General features: G+C 36.1%; 1 protein-coding gene across 6 annotated transcripts in view; it reads left to right on the plus strand.

Annotated features, from left to right (window-relative positions):
* The window catches only part of LOC112052150 (calcium-transporting ATPase sarcoplasmic/endoplasmic reticulum type), a 40,231-nt gene that overhangs the window by 16,654 nt on the left and 5,549 nt on the right, over window positions 1-18,028 (plus strand). For all 6 annotated transcript variants that reach the window (XM_024091116.2, XM_024091117.2, XM_024091113.2 and 3 more), the window contains exons 3-11: window positions 11,530-11,547; window positions 11,921-12,003; window positions 12,211-12,315; window positions 12,391-13,976; window positions 14,049-14,238; window positions 15,272-15,419; window positions 15,774-16,032; window positions 16,579-16,723; window positions 17,285-17,494. In XM_024091116.2, the coding sequence (XP_023946884.1) occupies window positions 11,530-11,547; window positions 11,921-12,003; window positions 12,211-12,315; window positions 12,391-13,976; window positions 14,049-14,238; window positions 15,272-15,419; window positions 15,774-16,032; window positions 16,579-16,723; window positions 17,285-17,494 (2,744 nt within the window). The remainder of the gene's footprint in view (window positions 1-11,529; window positions 11,548-11,920; window positions 12,004-12,210; window positions 12,316-12,390; window positions 13,977-14,048; window positions 14,239-15,271; window positions 15,420-15,773; window positions 16,033-16,578; window positions 16,724-17,284; window positions 17,495-18,028) is intronic.

Below are 18,028 nucleotides of genomic sequence, written 5' to 3' on the forward strand. Positions count from 1 at the left end.
GGAACCCTGACTGATAATGATGAAATAAACTAGTTTGATACGATTGAATTATTCAAGGTGTCAACTTTTACACTACGCTACACAAGTAAGGGGTTAATACGGTCGTGGGTGACTATTTTTAGTGGCAGCATAGATGTATAGAGGTGATCATAGCGAGGTGTCAATGGTGCGTGTTATTGAGCATCGGCCAGCCGTCCATTCAGCCGTTATGACGACCCCTTACACCTAGTTTATAATTATAGAAATACTTCAATATATAGGCCATATTTCTATACCTAAGCTTTGACTAATATTTTTTTTATTAATATTCAATATCATGTCCCACAACACCAATCGCTTAGATTTGTAGCAACCCAAATCTAGATCTACAATCGGGGTTGTACAGTCTGGCAAGTTCGTTGATGATACTCCCATGATATGCGGGCGACGGGGGAAAAGACTGTGCGGGTGTGAAATCCTGCGTGCGTTGAAGTGAGGTGCATCAGGCGTTTGTTTTTCATTCATCGCTACACGTCCCCCCGGCCCGCGCAGGCCATCGGGTGTGTTACGGACGAAATTGCCAAACTTGCAAGCCTTCTACCACTAGTTGGTTGGGGTGGGTGGCGGCTCTCTCAAAATAACTTTTCGAGAACTGTTTAATATATTGGGCTATTGTAGGGAGATCTAGGTAAAAATTAAAAAAAAATGAGCAATTAGTTGCCATCTGGATATCTGGATATCTGGATGGACCTTTAGTTACGAATATATGATACCTATTGGTCTCTTTTTAATATTTAGTATTTAAGTGAAGAATAATATGCAATTTATTATATGTATTATACGCAAGTACTTACTTAGAAGTTGAACTATTTTACATATTACTGTGTTTAACCTACTACACTGTTTAGCCTTATGAATGAATAGCCCTGAGAAAATTAATCTGAAGTGTAACATCGCAGACGGAAGATATCGTTATCACTTGAGTCATGTAAATATTTCAGCTTACCATATTTACATAGACTAACAAAGAAGGTTAATGACCTTGTGTTGAAAACAATCGTTTACCGCCGCTTGTCTTTTATTAATTTCCTATCAATCAGTCCATTATAGATAAATATTTATACTGTGCACGATTAATTAAAAAGATTGCTTCATATTTACTTACTTTTTTGCCAATCCGGCAAAATTAGGCCAGCGTGGTGAACTATTGGCCTAACCCTCTAATTCTGAGCTGAGAGGAGACTCGAGCTCAGCAGTGAGCCGAATACGGTTTGATAATGATAAAACCTTTTTACTGATTTTTATTTATCTTTGAGCCAAAACTTAAAGACTAAATTAGAACCATTCCATTCCTGTAGATGCGACCAACGACATATCTAGTGAAGAGAAATAGACAAATTGCTACAAATAGTGGCACAACCGGAAATACCGCAATCTCTTTCATTTCATTGGAACGTGAGAAGGAATACGGACAACTCCGCCGCCATTGGTCGACATTTTGTCTGTTTCTCTTCATGAGATTATCTCGTTGGTATGTTTGGTATTGTGCTATCGCATGTTATCGGAACAGATTGGACTCTAATTTACTTACTTTGACTAGGTTTTTGATATAATGGAACGGTGTACAGACATGTCTGTAGACAAATAACATACAACGCTTTGGTGTGCAAAACTGAAGGAACTTTCTTAAACGATAAGATTCTCCATTTTATACACACAAACATGCTTGGGTTGTCATCTTAGGACTGCATTCATGTAAATTTTTGTAAAGTAAATTACTAGCGGCTCCCATGACTCTGTTTGCGTGTTTTTTTTTACTTTATAGAAGGTTCTTAATGAACGCAAAATTAAGTAAAGTTCGAAATTTTTTATGGATGTTATAGTGACTTAATTCCGGCTCAACGACAAAACGGATTTGGATAAAATTTTGCATAGAGAACCTTTTTATCCCTATAATCTCATTCCTATATATCTGTACAAAAAGGTCGCTTGTATCTACGCGGGTGAGACCGCGTAGCTCAGCTATAGCTTGGCAAGTTCGTTGTTGACACTGCCATGATATGCGGGCGACGGGGGGAAAGACTGTTCTGGTGTGAAATCGTGCGTGCGAAGGAAGTGAGGTGTCCCCCGGTCCGCGCGGTCCATCGGGAGTGTTAGGAACGAACTTGCCAAGGTATAGCCATGTATCGATATCATACCGATCTCGTGGCGTAATAGCGAAGCAAAATGTTTAATATTACTTGATAAGACCGCTCGGAGTGGATAATTGTGATAACAGGCTTTGTTTCAATACATTTGCATATAACCTTACTGTGCCATTTCCTTGCTTTATTTCTTTCCGTTTTCAGAATCTACGTCTCCGTCTCCGTCTAATTATTAACATTTTCCTTTGTATTTATTTATAGTATGCAACTAACTACACGCTGTAGTAAAACTTGAAACGTTGGTACTTAGTATAGCAATAACAGTTTAATGGCATATAAAAGAACGTACATTATAGATCACTAGCGGAAGTTCGCAACTTCGTCCGCCGAAAAACGCTAAACCCTTTACATTTTAATTATAGTTGATTTAACATTATATATCGTGGTATTTTGATTAAATGTGTCAAGTTAGTGTCAAATCCTTATTAAAATATTATGCCTGTCAGTTTGACACTGACAATGCAACAAATTTTATGTCAAATACGAATTATTGCCTACCTGCAACGAGTAATTTAACTGATTAGGCAAATATAGATTTCTTGAAAAATTGGCCACATGAGTTTTCCATGATTATACTGGTTAATGGCAAATTTTCAACTTTGGACCACTCGTAAAATTTGGGCCCGAGTTTGTATGGTGACTGGGTTTCTCCTTCGTAAAATTCTGATAATCATTTGAATTTATAACCACAAAGCAAATATTAATGAAACTTCTCGGTGTTTTCTACTTAATAATAAAATAGAGGACGGCTCTCAATTGTGACGTAGGGAAAGTCGAAAACTGTGAAATTTTGAATTGCGTAATAACGTAGTAGATCGTGCCTAACGATTTCGCAAATTTGGACAGAATAACGCATTTCATAAATCCGCACAGGTAGGTATTATCTAAAAGTTCTCGTAACAGTGTACTTATTGAAGGTTTTCTGTTATAAAAATATATTCTGCAATCGAAGGCCTAAATATATTTATGTTGTCAAACGTTACAGTGGAGTTGGAAGCTTTTTATTTGGTAACTTAGCATACTGTTTATATTAGAAAAAAATAGTTTTTACTTTATTTGGCTATAGCACTTCATTTGTACCGTAATTATGAATGAAATCATAATTATATCATTTATCATCTGTCTACGACGACTATTTTCTATTTTACGTGTACACCAGTTATCAATTAATTAATTTTCATTTTATTGCTCCCTACTAGCATTTATATCGGTTAATGAATTGAATAAATTACTGATTTTAATTACTGAATAACCAATATTTCAATTGTTACTAAAATTATTTATATATTTAATGTATGAACGAATTAATAATTATAATTTAATATCTAAAATTAATATGATTTAGCATAAATAATTGAAAGCGGCCGAAGATATACGGATAATACTAATAAGTGTATTCTACGAAAATATTGAATTTTTCACTTGGAGAAATGCCTTATATTATTTATTAAACTACGCCACCGTTTATAATTGGGTATAATCAATAACTAAAAAAATTATTATGATAGCTAAGGAATATCAGCCGAATTGTACCGATAAACCTTTTGAAGAATCCAGGCATAAACTACACCTATATTAAAACGGCACGCTAAAAATAGTGGGTTAAGGTAGACAAGCGATTGTTTATTTTCCTGGCCTCAAACCACTCGATGAGAGATTAGTTTGCTTCAGCAAAACAACCACCGCGCCGTCCGAACTACACGTCTGCGTATGAGCCCGGTCACAATACGGAAAACTTCCTACCGAAATAGTCGTAGATTCTAAGAGCAAGACAAATTCTTGTTATTGTAAAAGTTGTCTCTTATATGGAGTATTAGAAAATATCCAAGTTAGCTTACTACATTTCTTTATTCACATTATTTGAATGAAATAATGTGAATAAAGAAATGTAGTAAAAAAACACGGCGTTTCTCTTGGGCAACTCTTTCAATAATTAAGAATTTGAAAAATAAAAGTAAACTCTATTTCGGTTGGAAGATTTCCATATTACGAGTATGAACGAGCTTAAACTGGAGTCAAATGGAGTGAGAATTCATTAGTCCGTAATATAACATAATAAAAAAACACGGCGTTTCTCTTGGGCAACTCTTTCAATAATTAAGAATTTGAAAAATAAAAGTAAAATCTATTTCGGTTGGAAGATTTCCATATTACGAGTATGAACGAGCTTAAACTGGAGTCAAATGGAGTGAGAATTCATTAGTCCGTACTGCATTTAGAATTTTTTTAGATTATCCGAACGCATTTGCCAGTGTATACCACCATAAAATATTTAAAGCTTTATACTATAATACATAGTATATGTATAACTCACTTCAGTTCACTTCAGTTTTTTTTTATAACTTAATCAATTACAATGACCATAAAAATACATTTTATTTGATAAACCTTTCCGTATATAAAAGGTGTTGCGCAGGGAGATCAACTTATTCCTAAATTTTTTTGTTACAATAGAAATATTAAAAAATAGCCATAAAATGAATGGAATAGAATATCGTTTGAGACAAAACGCTCTCTGATGTTCGCGTCCCAGATGATATCGTCCTATTTTCTACATTAGCATCTGAATTGTGTTGTGTAAAACGAGCAAGTGTAGAATAATAATTTAAGACTAATTTAATTGAAGGTCTCTGTTTTGTGAATTTGTATGTATGTCTTTAGGTAATTTTGGTTAAACAGAAAATTCGCCTATTGCAAATTTGCAGTATGTACATGTAGATATAACTTAATATAACAATTGACATACTTTTAAACTAAATGCTTACAAAAATATATGCACTACAAAATTATTCAAAAACAAATGACAGTCTTCTTTTACACAATTTTTAACCAGGTTATCTGTTATTTCCTTATTTTACGTCACATCATTAACTAAAGGCCATGCGCAACTTTGAATTTTTAAGTTACGTTCAAGATCAAAACAAAATTATTATTTATCTTCGAGTGAATCTCCGCATGAATTGATCACAACATCACAACAGATATTTTTATTCTTCAAAACGGGTATATATTAGGCCATGTGGTCCGTGTACATCGCACTAAGTGCGCTTACATTTGCCTTTGTACCTAAATTACTTTGATATATTGTAAATCGCTGATCAAAGAAACATCCTCGCCGTGATTTATTTAATTAGAGTATTCATATTTTATCTTATGAGTTGTTCGCTCTCTCCCAAGAAATACTAATAATTTTATGTTTTATAAGTTAAAAATACGTTAATTAAAGTTAAATTTTCGTTCATACTTATGTAATTTTTTAATTGTAGGTAATAGTGGTTACATGACTTGTATGTACATATTATCGCAATTTGTACAAACAATTGTTTTATATGTACATATTAATAATACATTACATAAAAAACATTTTTTTTATTTACATTAAACACTGATATTTTTTTCTTCAAACGCTTCTTTATTATATTGCGAATCGCATTATATACGCACTAACTTCTTACGTGTTATCGTGCGTCACGTAACTTAGTTTAGGTATTGCAGAGGAAATATGGCTGGTTAATTCTGTCTGTTAAACTGTACGAACGTCTTGCAGTGACGTGTCTTAATGGTTTAATGTCTTACTCGTTTAGTCATGCCTCTGAGCATTGTGTGATCCAATATATTAAATAGTTAAGCAACTTTGGCCAGTCCCCATATTATGTAAGCTTAACGTCATTCGCAAACTGAAGCTTTTAATAAAAGTCTTCTCGTTTCTCTCACTTCGTTAAACTCTATTCATAATTTAACTGAACTTGAAAACTTTACTACCTTAACCGGAGTAAGACATTGCTTTGATTTGAATTTATTATGTACCTAATATTAACGTCATTTGCAAACCGTTGAGTCTTTATTAAATTCTTCTCATTTCTTTCACTTCGTTTAACTATATTCATAATTTAACTTAACTTGAAAACTTACCTTCTCTGGAGTAAGTTATTAAGTTATGAAACGCATGCTTTGTTTTGAATTTATATTACAAAAGACTCTTATTAACGCCGATATTACGTTTATCCTTATTCTATAACTGCGCAGGTCTATAACTACATTTCATTGGTTCTACTTCCATTTGTTGGGTTCCAGATTGTAATATCCATATGTAGATTCCGATCCAGAAGAAGCTTCATTTGCAAAATCCATATTATCCTGTCTTAGGTGTATTATCTCTTTTATCGAGTGAGATGTATAGTTGCGTGGCGCTTGAGATTGCTGACGCGTGATGCTGCGAGCTCGGAGTGCCTAGTGACTGAAATATTTTATAATATACGTATAGAATAGATAGACGCCAACGGTCGGTTTATTTTGGACCATCTTACGTTGGTGTCTTAAGCATGAAATTGGTACACGTTTGTATAGAAAACGAAAAGTATAATGTAAAATCCGTACGTATTATTAATACTTATGTATAGTACATAAATATATTAATTATTGAATCGTAATAAACCAAGTTAAGAGAAGTTGAAAAGAAATGATGTAAAAAAAAACTCAATATTTATTCAAACTGTTAAAAAACAAACTAGGTAGCTCATGCTCTAGCTAGCGATTTTAATTATTTTTCCCGGTGAATAAACGCTGCCTATCTTCACAAATTTTCAAGTAAATCGTCTTGGGTTTTCCACGAAATAGAAAAAGGCGATTCCGTGGGTTTTCCTGTAAATTTTAATTATTAGTTATTTATCTTACTTGTACATAAACACATAATTTATATCCTTAGGTTGATTTAATAAGATTTCAGTTATTTTGTATAGATTGGCACCAGCCACCAACTTTGTGTAGTATTTAAATTGTTGTAGGTGCATTATTTGGATCCAAATAATGTTTATACGGCTCTTGCCAACTGATGATCACAAACAGGAAGTTGAATTCTTATACTTGTTCATAGGAACATTGTATTATAATTATCCCGTAAACAATTATAACACTGCAACAATGCTAATTTTTGAATGGGGTGTTCGCATATACTGCGCTGGCCTGGGTATTTATGACACTAAAAATATATTTTTCGTATTTTTACCTAAAGTATCCAGTTACGTACAATGTACATTTCTGCTACAGATATTCTACATCGTATTTTTGGTGAACACCACTTTAAAAAATCAACAAAAAATTTTAATTTGAGAAATTAGAACAGCCCATTTGGAACAATAGTTAGTATGGCACAAATGTTGTAGGATTGCTCTAAACAAAGTTATACAGGTTCGATGACTCGTCACTTTTATACATTTTATTGAGTTTTGTAAATGCCTACGAACATAATACATATCGTTATAACTAGCCATTTGTTACAGTTACTATTACTATGGCTTATAGTAATACAATAATAATAGTAAAGTTCAAAAATTCAATAAATATGGATTCGACGAATCATCGAAATACATTTGTAACAACTATTGCTCCTAATGGGTTGTTCTAACGATATGATCCAGTTTTTTTTCTAGGCTTTTGAATATCGACAAAATGTATAGAAATGACGAAATGTATAAAAATATTGTAAAGAAAAAGTTTGTGTCATGTTCGTGTAGAGTAAACCTTCAGAATTATTACTCTTTACCATAAAAACCTAGACTTAAAAAATACATTATTTCAGATTAATGTAGTCTGTACTGTGTATACTCATACCAAGGTTCATTAAAACATGCTAAAGCTTTACATATTATATAATGTAAGTCTTTAAATATATTCTAAATCTAAATATACCTACCGTTTATAACTTGTTTCACTGATTTGTAAGTCTAACATGCGAAACACTGACGTGGCTAACATCTTACTAACCTACTTCTAACGTCATAATGTTCTGTTACATTGTGTTTGTGTAGCTTAACGTTTACATATATAATTTAGGTGTGCGATTTTCTATATGCGGAATATTATCCATATTATCATAAACGACGTGACGTACATAGAAATATTATTGAAGTTGGAATGCCTCCTGGCTCTTAAGAAATATCAGATGATTGTTGTAGTACAAACGGGAATATTTATTCTACAAAATCAAATATTGTCAAAAACTCTTTGGCTGGTGGGAGGCTTCAGCCGTGGCTAGTTACCACCCTACCGTCAAAGACGTACCGCCAAGCGATTTAGCGTTCCGGTACGATGCTGTGTAGAAACCGAAAGGGGTGTGGATTTTCATCCTCCTCCTAACAAGTTAGCCCGCTTCCATCTTAGACTGCATCATCACTTACCATCAGGTGAGATTGTAGTCAAGGGCTAACTTGTAAAGAATAAAAAAAAAAAAAACTATTAAGACTAAGCTACGTGACAACATATTATTTTTTTATGTTTTTTGTACTTGTAGATTTCATTATTAACGTCAGAAATTTCATCATTTTAATTTTTTTATTCCATTGGTTTATATTCGGCCATTTTTAAACATTCTCTTGTATCTTATTAGGATACTTCCTGCTAAGATATACCTTATGTACTGGAATGTACTCTGTCGTTTGTCTTGGTTGTTGCATGGTATATTATAATAATTCTATGTATTTATTTATAATAGGTATATCTGAAAACTCTGTCGTTAATTTGCCTGGCAACATTACTATTTTGCCTAATATTTCGAGGTTCTTTCGCATTTCAGTTGTAATTCCTTTGATTTTTTTCTGTCTTCGTACAACATACATCCACTGGATCCATATTTAACCGTTTTCGTATTTTTTTTAATTCACGTTACAGTATGCTGCCTAGTAACATTATTTTGCCATAATATTATGTGGGTCTTTTTTGAACATATGAATGTGCCAAGTCTTACCAAATAGCTACAGAGATTATTATAATTGAAGGCGATCGTTAGTAAACTTATCACGTACTCAGTATATGTATAGCGAAATAGATGGCCACTAGGAAGCGACGCTCATTAAAACCGACCTTACGGGAAGTCGTAAGTAGGTATTCTTCTAATTCGCGATACGCAGATGCTGACAAGGCGTTATTGGTAGTTTGACTAATTGCTTGCATTAGACTCGGTACGTACTCGTAGCTGAGAACTGAATCGTGGACACAAATAGTCACAACGATTAACTTAGCACGTGTTATCTTAAATCTATACTAATATAATAAAGTTGAAGAGTTTGTTTGTTTGTTTGTTTGTTTGATTTAACGCGCTAATCTCAGGAACTACTGGTCCGATTTGAAAAATTCTTTCAGTGTTAGATAGCCCATTTATCGAGGAAGGCTATAGGCTATATATTATCCCCGGATTCCTACGGGAACGGAAACCACGCGGGTGAAACCGCGCGGCGTCAGCTAGTTCTAAATAATGAGATTGACACGTTGCTTAATCTAGAATTTAGATTATTATTACAAGAGCCGGTTTCACCAACTTCTGATATTTTTTTCAAGAATAATATTCGCCATATCTTGTAAATATGACTAATATTCGTATTCCCCTCCAACTAGTCGGCAATAGACCAACGGGGTGATCGAACCACCACCCCTTGGTGACTACATTTATCGTTAAGCTATTGAGGCTCAAGATGATAAATGATGATAAACATCGGATAGTCTAAACGTATGGCCAACTTTGTGATTAAGATATCCGACATGAAAGCGGCGATAATCTTTTGGGTCCATTAATCTCTTTAAGAATAAAGTCGTCGAAATACCACTTACGAAATCTAACTTCTCGTAACAAAGCATAAATATAGTTTGAGTGTTGGTCGCCATTCGTCCGTAAACTGAAACGAGGAAACTGCTTTAAAATCGATGAAAGTTATTCCAAACAACCAACTAAAACCAAATTTAATTTAGACATAAACGTCGGCGCGCCTGCGCCGATATGTTGAATGTTCGTTATACACAGCAATGCAATAACTGCTGTTTGTTTACACAACATATTGCCGCGAATGTCTTAATGTTAAGGCAAAAATAACCTTTATTGAACAGCTGTGTAGTGTATACGCTATATGATACACGACCTAGGGTAATCTTGAAAGTAAATCTTTTTTATTGATTTTATGATATATCTGATCAAGTGTTTTTCGTGCGAGGTTCATATCTTATCGACCAAAGCGCGTTTGGAACCATCGTAACTTTAACTTTAAGTTTTCGACCTTTATTGTCATTATTAAATCGTGACATAACTTTACTTTTCAAAAGTTCTTGTAAACTAAGCCTAATTGAAATGAATGAATTTTGACTTTGACTTTATCCTCGTCGCCATTAATACCACACTGAATCAGCGTGTTGATTCTATATCAGAGGTTGTATCGGCTGGGCTATCACGGTTCACTTACTTAAAATTCGATTGTCTGACCAAAGAATGTTTGATCATAGACGTTAAAGGCCGGCGTCCACAGATCCGCGTCGTACATATCGAACGCATCGCATCAAACGTATTTTCGTATTCTTTGTCTATAAAGTTCACAAGTGCGTCCACTGATCCGCATCGTGCTGACTGCATCGATAAATCCGTTTGATGCGATGCGTCCGCTCTTGCAATGCGAATCTGTGGACGCCTGCCATTAGAATGAATCTGATTTTTAATTTTGGAACAAGCAGAACTAAGCTACCTTTATCTTATTCTGTTTTTAACGCAAAGATAACGCACATAGTGATACGTACACGCACATGTCTGTGATAATCACATAGCAAGAAAACAAAGACGTGCCTATAGTAAAAATCTGCTATCTTTGTTATCAAGAGATCAACACTCTTGATACAATTGTTCATGTAAATTTATCTTTGGTAATTACCCTAAACTAACTTCACTAATGAAAATAAACGTGCGAAAATTACTTATGAAGTTACAATTCTAACAAAAGAATATATTCAAAATCTAACGTTGTTGCAAACTTTCATGCCTTTGCTTATTCGTTTTTTGTTTAAAAGAAAAGTTTCTATATTCCATTATATACATATTAAAGTTCATTCAATTTTGTTAACTAGAATCTCAATAAATTATAACTGACATACCCATGCACATTAAGCTAAGAAATCGATACTGACAATATGGGCTTCTTAGCTGTTAGAACATTCATCAATTTTTTTTTACGGTTAAGAAGTCCAAATTGCCAGTATTTCGGTATAGCAAATATAATCACTATCATCTCACATTGATAAGAAAATTATGTATGTTTGGTCAAAAGCGCCGTTAAAGATCTATTTGAATAGAGAATATTTAGACTTTGCCATATTATGTGTACACATGCCAATAGTAGAAAATGCTTCACTGTTTCACAAAAGGTTTGCGGAGTGCGGCCGCCTCAGCACGCACTCAGTCAATGTACGTATATTTATGTACCATCGTAACTGCCGAGATAGATAGCATGCCTGCTCTGACTGGTTTATCGTCTGTTAAATTTACCCCTTTGATGTTTTATTCAAAACTCTAATTACGGTTCTTTTCTGTTTTCAGAACTGCCTACAGAAGAAGGTAAGAAAAGAAACACATGGGTTTACGCTATTGCTTCATTTGAACTCCAAAATACCATTTACGATCACCTTATTCGGATTAACATAATCATAATCGTAACGGATTTTTTTATGTAAACGTAATCAAAGTAACGTTATTTGGTTTTCTTTATATTGACAAACTTATAAATAGTGTGTCATGGACATCTGATAAAGTGTATACTTAAGTTTTTACATAAAATCAAAATATTGACTTCATCTGTAATTTAGTACAATGCTAGTTACATTAAAAGTATTTTTTTCTTTTATGTTAAGAACTTGATTATTCTTCTTGTCGCTCGTCTTTTCTTCCAACTTGAATCTGTTTAAATATAGAATCTTCTTTTTATCCATAGGCAAAAGTATATGGCAGTTAGTTCTGGAACAATTTGATGACCTTTTAGTGAAGATTTTGCTATTAGCTGCTATTATTTCATTCGTAAGTATATCTTTAAATCTAAGCTTATCTATCTTGTTAGATATAATTTATAACAGTGTATACTTTTATTCCGAAATCACCATGGGCGGAAAAGTCTCTAAGTCAAATATAAAATGATATCAAACACAGTAAAGCGTCCATATGTATTATATACTTACTTATTTTGCCAAATATTTTATAAGGTCTGATTTTTTTATTTGTCCACAGGTATTAGCTTTATTTGAAGAACACGAAGATGCATTCTCAGCATTCGTAGAACCTTTTGTTATTTTACTAATTCTAATTGCTAACGCTGTAGTAGGAGTATGGCAGGTAAGATACTTTACTTCGAACTTAATATTTCTTTCAATGACACATGAGAGTAACCATGTTGTGTTCATGTTATAGGAAAGAAACGCAGAATCCGCCATAGAAGCTTTAAAAGAATACGAACCCGAAATGGGTAAAGTAGTAAGAGGAGATAAATCCGGCGTACAGAAAGTCCGAGCGAGAGAAATCGTGCCCGGTGACGTCGTCGAAGTGTCTGTCGGAGACAAGATTCCCGCCGATATCCGCCTCATTAAGATTTACTCAACCACCATCCGTATCGACCAGTCTATCCTGACTGGTGAATCCGTGTCTGTGATCAAACACACTGACCCCATTCCTGACCCACGCGCTGTAAACCAGGACAAAAAGAATATTCTCTTCTCCGGTACCAATGTCGCTGCTGGCAAAGCCCGCGGTGTCGTCATCGGCACTGGTCTCAACACTGCCATTGGTAAAATTCGTACTGAAATGTCTGAGACTGAGGAAATTAAGACACCCTTGCAACAGAAACTCGACGAATTCGGCGAACAACTATCGAAAGTCATCTCTGTCATTTGCGTCGCCGTATGGGCTATCAACATCGGACATTTCAACGACCCGGCGCACGGTGGAAGTTGGATCAAAGGTGCCGTGTACTACTTCAAGATCGCTGTGGCCCTGGCCGTCGCTGCCATTCCAGAAGGTTTACCCGCTGTCATCACCACTTGTCTCGCTCTCGGCACCAGGAGAATGGCTAAGAAGAACGCTATCGTCAGGTCGCTGCCTTCCGTAGAGACCCTCGGTTGTACATCCGTCATTTGCTCAGACAAGACCGGCACTCTGACGACCAATCAAATGTCTGTATCCCGTATGTTCATCTTTGAAAAGATCGAAGGTGGTGACAGCAGTTTCCTCGAGTTTGAAATTACTGGCTCAACTTACGAGCCCATCGGTGACGTGTACTTGAAAGGACAGAAAATTAAGGCTGCAGAATTCGACACGCTTCACGAGTTGGGCACCATTTGCGTTATGTGCAACGACTCCGCCATTGACTTCAACGAGTTCAAACAGGCATTCGAGAAAGTCGGTGAAGCTACTGAAACTGCCCTCATCGTTCTCGCTGAAAAGATGAATCCCTTCAACGTCCCCAAAACTGGCCTCGACCGTCGTTCAACTGCTATCGTAGTCCGCCAAGAAATTGAGACGAAATGGAAGAAAGAATTCACTCTCGAATTCTCCCGTGACAGGAAATCTATGTCCACCTACTGCACACCGCTGAAGCCTTCCCGTCTCGGCACTGGTCCTAAACTGTTCGTCAAGGGTGCCCCAGAAGGTGTGTTGGAACGTTGCAGCCACGCTCGTGTCGGAACTGCTAAAGTTCCTCTTAACTCTACGCTTAAAAACCGCATCTTGGAGCTCACTCGCACATACGGTACTGGACGTGACACGCTACGTTGCTTAGCCCTCGCCACAGCCGACAACCCAATGAAGCCCGACGAGATGGACCTCGGCGACTCCACCAAATTCTACACCTATGAAGTCAACCTCACCTTCGTCGGTGTCGTGGGCATGTTGGACCCCCCTCGCAAGGAAGTGTTCGATTCGATCGTCCGTTGCCGCGCTGCTGGTATCCGTGTAATCGTCATCACCGGTGACAACAAAGCTACTGCTGAAGCTATTTGCAGGTACTTATTTGTTTGTGTGTAATCTTTGGGTAACTAGTTGTGTAACTTTTTATAATCGCTATTGTATTTTAGGCGTATTGGCGTGTTCGGAGAAGACGAAGACACGACTGGCAAATCTTACTCTGGTCGCGAGTTTGACGATCTCCCACTGAGCGAACAGCGCGCCGCCTGCGCCAAGGCCCGTCTATTCTCGCGTGTAGAGCCCGCCCACAAGTCCAAGATCGTTGAATTCTTGCAGAGCATGAACGAAATCTCTGCTATGGTACGTAATAACTAAAACATAATATATTTTTATAGGGCACTATATATTCTTAAAATATACCATACGTAAGTTACTTCGACAATCAAATATTTCGTAATATTTATTGCTATTCAAACAAGCTCTTCATAAATATAAGAACCGTATGAGTATTATTCGATGTTTACAATTGTACTATTGGGAATGGTTTTCGAAATGTTTATGTTAGTTAGTTGGATAGTTGGTACTGTTTATAAACGCCAGCACTCTGAAATATCTTGTCCGAATTGATAGATACAAAAACAATAGCGAAGATAGATCCTTACTCAACCAAAACTGAATGATAAAAAACATTGCAGTTTGTTAAAAATATTCCGGAGCTTTATCAAACTAAACAACGCGTGAGATGGGTGGAAAACTGAACAGATCTATACATCAAACATTTTAGTTCGCCACGTCATAACAAACTAGCGATCGTTCACAACTTCGTCGGTTTCAACTCTGTTTACATTCCATTCCTAAATGTTTTCTGCTGTTTTAAATGAAGTATTTAAAGCTCATTTGTTTGATGCGAATGTGTCGATATTTTTAGGAAACACCTTGCACTAATCACATTTAAAATCTTCTTCTCTAGGTCCTTTAATGGTGGCTAATGCTGAAACGACAATAGGTATCCATCCAGGTTCATTTCCGCCTTTATGGACTTCTTCCATGTGGCCTTCAATCTGCATCGGCTTCGCATCCCTTCTGTAAGACCACTGGAAGGACCTCTGCGACTCCAGGTGTTCAGTGTAAAATGCAGTCTACGCAATTTCACTGTCTGCCTTTTTTTTTGGTCAAGGCGCCTTAACGATACCTAGAGATTAGAAAGGAGATGTCGAAATTTATTCACGATTGTTTTTTTTTTAATATGACGAATATTCCCGTTCAAGTCGGAAAAGACAGTGTTAGGAGTGGGTACGACAATATTCTAGCGTGTGGGGCCTGAACTCACAATCTTTCGGGGTGAATCACTTTATTGTAAAGCTATTTTCTTTCACAACACATGTAATTTCAGACTGGAGACGGTGTGAATGACGCGCCCGCGCTCAAAAAGGCTGAGATCGGTATCGCCATGGGCTCAGGAACTGCCGTCGCCAAGTCCGCTGCTGAGATGGTGCTGGCTGATGACAACTTCTCCTCCATCGTCGCCGCTGTTGAAGAGGGTTAGATTTCAATTTCTTTATCTTTTCATTTAGACCTTGGTCGTTCAATTTCTTTATCTTTTTCATTTGGACCTAGGACCTTTTAAAGTCTTCCAAAAGAAATAAATAGTATAATCAAATCCTGTTTATTTATTTGATTTTTGAGCTTCTATAAAAGCCTTTTTGAAAAGTCAAGCCTGTCAGTGTCCAATCTGAAAGCAGATTCTACCATAAGTAACTCAACTGTTGCTCTATTAAGAGAATGTAAAATGTTACAATACTATCCTTTATTTGGTGCAGAAAAAAACAACCAAATAATTTATTTGAGGTTAAATGTCACTGCAATGTTTTTGAAAACGCACCTGGTGTTTTCAGGTCGTGCCATCTACAACAACATGAAGCAGTTCATCCGTTACCTGATTTCCTCCAACATCGGTGAGGTCGTGTCCATCTTCTTGACTGCCGCCCTCGGTCTTCCCGAAGCCCTCATTCCAGTGCAGCTTCTGTGGGTCAACCTGGTAACTGACGGTCTGCCCGCCACCGCCCTGGGCTTCAACCCGCCCGACTTGGACATCATGGACAAACCACCCCGCAAGGCTGATGAGGGTCTCATTTCTGGATGGCTGTTCTTCAGGTATTTGGATAGTCATTTCATCTTTCTAATTTGCAACAAAAAGTATTTCAAGAGTGGTGTCGTATTACCCCTTATTTCGAACTTTAATAATAATAATTTTTAAAGGTTTAAACCACTTTAAATTCAGATTCTAATTTTTTACATTATTTTATTAATTTTCTCCTTATTGAAAAAAATAATTGTGATTCCTGCTCCCAATGAATAATATTAATTTTAATTATTATTATAATTGAAACTTTACTACTTATTTTGATATTTAATTTATGTAGACTTCATTAAAGTAACAGATAGTAGTCCCATTTATATGTAAACTGAATATATTAATTGCCTATGACATTTATGATTTTTTTTAAATTACTTTGATGAGACCTGTCTAAACGTAACAGGATTTAAAAAAATAAATGAGGACTGGTCCTAAGCATCCATTCGTTGTCACAAAAATCTTCAAGCTCTTTATTATTATACTACCAGACAGACTTCATTGTTTTTTTTTTGTCTGGTGGCTCAAGAGTCAAACGAATGTGAATTTGCAATGTCTGTAAACAGGTACATGGCTATTGGTGGCTACGTCGGTATGGCGACAGTCGGCGCTGCCTCATGGTGGTTCATGTACTCTCCCTTCGGACCCCAGATGACATACTGGCAACTCACGCATCACTTGCAGTGCCTCAACGGTGGCGAAGACTTCAAGGTTTGTCATTCAAGACTACTAATACTCGTGAAGTTGATCGATTATAATAGTGTAGGCATAGTTGCAGGTCATTGTTGCAGAATTCAATTACAACTATAACAATATATTTTTGAAGTAGAATAAATAAAATTATTTAAACTGTTTGGGGTATTGGGGCCTTTTAAGTCTTAAACCATACACAAACATGTGACAAACATGTTATGACAAATAGTCAAATGTTACTTTAATGTCATTAAACTCTATTTAATTTCCCATCACAGACAAAACTTATTAATGTGTGTGGTCGGGTGAGATTACTTGTTTTTCTGTTACTTATGTTTAAAATATAAATAAATGATAAATGGAGCTAATTTGAATAAAATAATGACAACAGGCTCTCTTGAATAAATGTGTCAATTTTAAATTCACTTTAACTTAACTTTCAGTAGCACAATCTGTAACGTCTTTATGTCACTAGACTTTTGTGTATCCCACTTCTGATTTTAAATGCAAAAAATTCTGCAAGATATTATTAAAGTATTTTGACTTTTTAAGTAAAGTTTCACATTTATCGTATTCCAGGGCGTCGACTGCAAGATCTTCACCGACCCCCACCCCATGACGATGGCTCTCTCCGTGCTGGTCACCATAGAGATGTTGAACGCCATGAACAGCTTGTCGGAGAACCAGTCGCTGGTGTCGATGCCGCCGTGGTCCAACATGTGGCTCGTCGGCTCCATGGCGCTCTCCTTCACGTTACACTTCGTCATTCTATACGTTGAGGTCCTCTCGGTGAGTGATTCTATGGTGATATCTAGCCAGCAATTGGTATTAGAGACTTTATTGGATTACTAGTGGACGCCTATGTTTTCGCCTGAAGGCGGAATTATAATTTGTCTTGACGTGTCATGTCGTGACGTAACGTTTACACTTATATGTTGTGACATGTAGTGAAGTGTCGCATACAAAATGTATGATATCGATTCTGTTCTTGTGCATCACGACACGACACGTCAAACAAATTCCGCCTTGAGTCTGTCTGTCTGTCAATGTGGACGAACGACACTTAAACAGACATAGGCTTATTTATCTATTACAACAACTTGAATAACTATTTAGTACATCCAGAAGCAAATCAAAAAATGTATGTATTTTTCTTATCAAACCTGATGGGCAGACTTTTTAAAGAAACAAGCACCTTCTACACTGCTGTTCTTTTTTGACTGCTGAGTTAAGGGGTAAGACTATATATACAAGTAAAGAAGAAAGAGAGGTCACCAAGTAAGACTTGCTACTTTAACTATCCTCAGGCATGACAATCACGCT

Source organism: Bicyclus anynana, chromosome 5 (genome assembly GCF_947172395.1).
Source record: "Bicyclus anynana chromosome 5, ilBicAnyn1.1, whole genome shotgun sequence".
Classification (NCBI taxonomy): Eukaryota; Metazoa; Arthropoda; class Insecta; order Lepidoptera; family Nymphalidae; genus Bicyclus; species Bicyclus anynana.